Source organism: Egretta garzetta, unplaced genomic scaffold (genome assembly GCF_000687185.1).
Source record: "Egretta garzetta isolate BGI_Z169 unplaced genomic scaffold, ASM68718v1 scaffold53, whole genome shotgun sequence".
NCBI lineage: Eukaryota > Metazoa > Chordata > Aves > Pelecaniformes > Ardeidae > Egretta > Egretta garzetta.
In genome coordinates this window covers 1,685,803-1,688,375 of record NW_009259312.1, presented here as the reverse complement: position 1 = coordinate 1,688,375, position 2,573 = coordinate 1,685,803, and the positions used below count along the sequence as shown (strand labels likewise).

The window sequence follows — 2,573 nt, the reverse complement described above, 5'->3', positions numbered from 1 at the left end:
AGCAGCTCTGCCGCTGAGCACCAGCCGATCCCCACGCGGACGGGGAGGTGCAGCTGCAGAGCTCTCACCTTTAAGAACTGCGGCGTGACAAGACGAACAGTCGCTACGAGGCAAATCTGCTCCTCCGTGGCTGACCTGAAAGCTCGTGCAATCGCTGACTCAAAGCCATTACAGGAGGGTGTAGGCACTAGACACAACCAGACAATTTATTTAAGAAGAGGAAGGGGAGCTTTCTTTTCATGTACAGGTACAATGACTGATGAAACCTAAGGGACAAACTCCTCCTACCCACAAGGTGATGCCACACTGATACACACTGATGTTATTTAAAGCATGACCCTTTAGGCTCGGAGTTACACAGCTGTAACCTGCGTTGTTCTGCAGCACAGTAGGAGAAGTCACAGTGCAAACTGTTGCCATTCACAGTAGGTCTCCCTCCAACCCTGATGGAGTAGCGGTATTAAACACCAGCCAGGCAGGTTGGCAGCAAAGTCTTCTGGCTTTTTTTTTTAATTGGTTGGAAACAGAAGTGCTGAGGTACCAACAGGCCAACTCCTGTTCTTACCTCTGCCGTCAGAGTGGTTCCAAAGAATGTTTATCAATATGGTGATAGGCGCTTTATATATATAAATATATTATTCCCTGGCTTTCAGGGAAGCTTTGTGAGCTGCTCAGAGCTCTCTTACGATGTGTAGCTACAGCCTCCTTGTCAGCCCTTCTCCAGCTCAACATTTGCAAGATTCAAGATTTTACAGGGTTCTCAAACTATTTAGTCTTTAAATAGTGTCATTTGGTCGCCACAAGTGAAACAGAATAGCATATTTTACTGGTTATTTGAATAAGTAGCCTGCTTCACGACTGGCAGTGGGTCAAATGGAGGTAGCATCAGTCTGGTATCACTTCTTTAAGTACAGCATGCAGGAGAGTGCACCCTTCTGACCAACAGCCTCCCCACCACTTTTGTATGAAAAATATCTCCAACATACCCACAGCTTATTCCACCCTTGCCGATTATGGGGCATTTTCAGCTGAAACAGGCCTTTAGGGGGCTACATGCAATTTAAAGGAGAGAGCTAGAGAGGTAAAGGTAGGCTGCAGCAGTAACTTACCATGAGTAAAATACTTAAAATCCACTACGAATTTCACATATTCATACATCAGGGGTTCATTTGGATCTAAGCTGCCTCTTGCTAAATGGCAGCAAAACTCTATTTGTTTTTCTGCTGAAAGGAGAGAAAGAGAGGGAGACATACACAACGTTACTAGAAGCCTGCACTTTAGCACGCTCCATATATTGAATCTATCCGTGTGCTTATGCCAACCCTGCTGCTGTGGTATCTGAGCACACCCTGCTGGGATACTCTTGATACCCGTAAGTAAATACATAACTACTAGGAGCAATGATCAGCTGGTTCTGCTTAAGGAACTGTATTCTTACCCTTTCTCCCATGGCTTTACAGCCACCCCACTCTGCTGGGTGTGAAGTCCCAGCAAGACCGGTCAGTGGTATTTTCCCCTGAGTTGGGGCATGCACAATTTCATGCTAAGCTGTTAAGTGATATTGCAGTACTCTGCTCTGGCACTGCTCAGTAGGACCCAGATCCAAAGGGCACTGAAGTCACCCTAAGCCTTTCCATTAACGGTGGAGGGCACTGTGCCAAGCTCTTATTCAGTTTTCTGCCCGAGGTCTGAACTCCGTGGATGAGGCCATGCCATCCATCTTCAGCCAGAGAGAAACCAACCCCCAGGCAGAGCTCCAGCACGAGGGCTGCCCAGTTCCCACTGACACTTGTGGGGCAGCAGAGAGGGGGGCTAGCACTGCCCGGCCACGGCAAACCCACCGGGAAAGCAGGATCCCAACACAGGCTTGGTGAAACGTGGATGTTAGGAAGACTCTGCTGCCCACTCCGGTGCCACAGACATTTTCTGGAGGAAAGGGACATTTTGGGGGCGGGACAGCAGGCAGCAGTAGAGATCTGGATGGACTGTTCAGATAGGAAGGCTGTTGCTTAAATGACACGTAGGGTTTCTCAGGTGTCCTGAGACATGCAAGCTTCCTAAGGAATAAAGACTCTGCCAAAACCCTTTGGGATAGCTCCTACCCTTTGCCTTCTCCCAAGTCCCTCACTCCTTTCACCCGTTCAGTCCAGCATCCTGCCCTGGGAAAAATATCTAATGAGGGCAACTTCACCGGTCTGTGACGCAAAGCAGACAGCAAAACAAAGACTGTCCAAATCAAAGACCAAGCACTGGGAGCATGTAGGAACATCAGATGATGTGCTGCATTAAAATCCAGAAATATTAACTGTGGCAAAACAGAAGTGGCAGGCAGGAGAACTGAATAGCTGGAGAGCCCTGTGCAGGCTCCCCTGGGAGCTGTTTGCCTTTGGCAGCTTTCCCTGACCGACCGACAAGAGCAGAGCTTACCGTTTAGAAAATCAGCTGCGACAGGATCTGTCATGAGCACATGTGGAGAAAGGAGCTTGTACACCTCGCTCTGCTCCCGCTCAGGCAGAAAGTTTAATATATTTTGGTCCACCAAATCTGACTGATACAAAAGAATGCTTTGTCAT

At 48.3% G+C, this 2,573-nt stretch overlaps 1 protein-coding gene across 1 annotated transcript in view; it reads right to left on the bottom strand.

Moving 5' to 3' along the window:
• Nucleotides 1-2,573, bottom strand: part of PASD1 (PAS domain containing repressor 1) — a 27,614-nt gene that overhangs the window by 18,379 nt on the left and 6,662 nt on the right. The window contains 3 exon segments of the mRNA XM_035891945.1: nucleotides 69-187; nucleotides 1,110-1,223; nucleotides 2,428-2,548. Coding sequence (XP_035747838.1) covers nucleotides 69-187; nucleotides 1,110-1,223; nucleotides 2,428-2,548 — 354 coding nt within the window.